The sequence below is a fragment of the Salvelinus sp. IW2-2015 genome, linkage group LG6.2, assembly GCF_002910315.2.
Source record: "Salvelinus sp. IW2-2015 linkage group LG6.2, ASM291031v2, whole genome shotgun sequence".
NCBI lineage: Eukaryota > Metazoa > Chordata > Actinopteri > Salmoniformes > Salmonidae > Salvelinus > Salvelinus sp. IW2-2015.
Window position 1 is genome coordinate 24,707,995 of NC_036846.1, and position 1,726 is coordinate 24,709,720.

General features: G+C 39.7%; 1 protein-coding gene across 5 annotated transcripts in view; it reads right to left on the minus strand.

The window, feature by feature from the left end:
- Window positions 1–1,726, minus strand: part of LOC111966030 (zinc finger protein ZFP2-like) — a 99,347-nt gene that overhangs the window by 35,063 nt on the left and 62,558 nt on the right. For 3 of the 5 annotated variants that reach the window (XM_070444305.1, XM_070444306.1, XM_070444310.1), the window contains exon 4: window positions 1,017–1,265. The exons of the other annotated variants lie outside the window; for them this stretch is intronic. In XM_070444305.1, the coding sequence (XP_070300406.1) occupies window positions 1,017–1,265 (249 nt within the window). The remainder of the gene's footprint in view (window positions 1–1,016; window positions 1,266–1,726) is intronic. 5 annotated transcript variants of the gene reach the window in all.

Below are 1,726 nucleotides of genomic sequence, written 5' to 3' on the forward strand. Positions count from 1 at the left end.
GTAAAAGTTTATCGAGAAACACACACAGAGAGAAGCCTACTTCTGCTATGCCTGTGGAAAGAGTTTCTCCCGATTGGATACCTTAAAAGTACATGAACGTGTACATACAGGAGAGAAGCCATACTCTTGCTCTGACTGTGGAAATGCTTCACCACAACATCTGATGTAAAAGTTCATCAGAGAACACACACAGGAGAGAAGCCTTACATCTGCTCTGACTGTGGTAAATGCTTCAAAACATCAACTGAGGTAAAAGTTCATCAGAGAACACACACAGGAGTGAAACCTTACTTCTGCTCTGACTGTGGAAAGAGATTCACAACATTGCAAGCTCTGACAATTCATCAGAGAGTGCACACTGGAAGAAGCCTACTCCTGCCTTGACTGTGGGAAAAGTTTCTCCCGATTGGATAAGTTAAAAAGTCACCAACTAATACACAGAGAGAAGCCATTCTCCTGCTCTGACTGTGGTAAATGTTTCAAAACATCAACTGAGGTAAAAGTTCATCAGAGAACACACACAGGAGTGAAGCCTTCCCTCCACTCACTATCACAAGGGTTAGTAACTACAGACTCATTTCATATCACCCTCCACTCACTTTCACAAGGGTTAATAACTACACAGACTAATTTCATATCATCCTCCACTCACTATCACAAGGGTTAGTAACTACACCGACTCATTTCATAGAACTTTAAAACACTGGCAGTTTGTCTACTTCACTTCTTTAGTCTACTCTCTGAGCACTCCAGATAGCCCAGTGAATAAAACAAATGCAAGTGTCAGTAGCATGAAATAACATCTACCTTCTCATTGAAACAGTTCATCATGAAACAGTTCTACTGCAACGTTTCATGCACAGTGGGAAGTTGTAATGAAAAACAAGTTTTGTACAGTCTGGTGTTCTTCAGGGATGTGATGTCAGAATGACAGAATTCACAATAGCAATAGACTGGGTCATAACTTATGGAGGTATAACCTATGAAGGGAACTTATAGATAGAATCTGCTCTTACCATCATTAACAGATGTCCCAATCTTCTCCTCTTCTTCTTCATCTTTAATGTCAACATTCAGCTCCAGTGTTTGACTGCAGTCTTCCAGCTTCACTGATGCCATCTCTGGATCCTGCAGTGTAAACTGGGCTGCACTGTCACAATCAGGACCCAGTGACTGTAGGTTTGGACTCAGTGTGGAAGGAGAGAGGCAGCCTGAGTCTGTTCTCACTGTTGATGTTACCGGCCTCAGACTTGACCTGAGTCGGCCTGTAGTTATAAAGAGAAACGGACAATAGTTATTGTCTTTTAGTTCTGGCACTTCCTTTATTCTCAAAAAATATATATATATATATATTTTTTTGTTCAATTATCTAATTTCAATAGATCAGGTAGCTAAACATGACAACAAAACATGAATTCACATTAGACGAGTGCACACTTTAAATTACACGTAAGAAAACTTTAGGCGTACATTTTTTTTAACTTAAAAGTGCAACTGACAGCGTTTGTACTACCTTTCAGACATGAAAGTGACACAGACAATCATAATATCAGTAAAAAATATCTAATTCCCATTTCATGACGTACACTAAGGCATTGTAGGTAGAATAGATGGATGCAGTTCAATGAATAATTCATATAATTTACCAATACATTTATTTGATTTAATATTAAGAGAGGCCCACAGACTCCCACCCAGAGAGGCCCACAGACTCCCACCCAGAGAG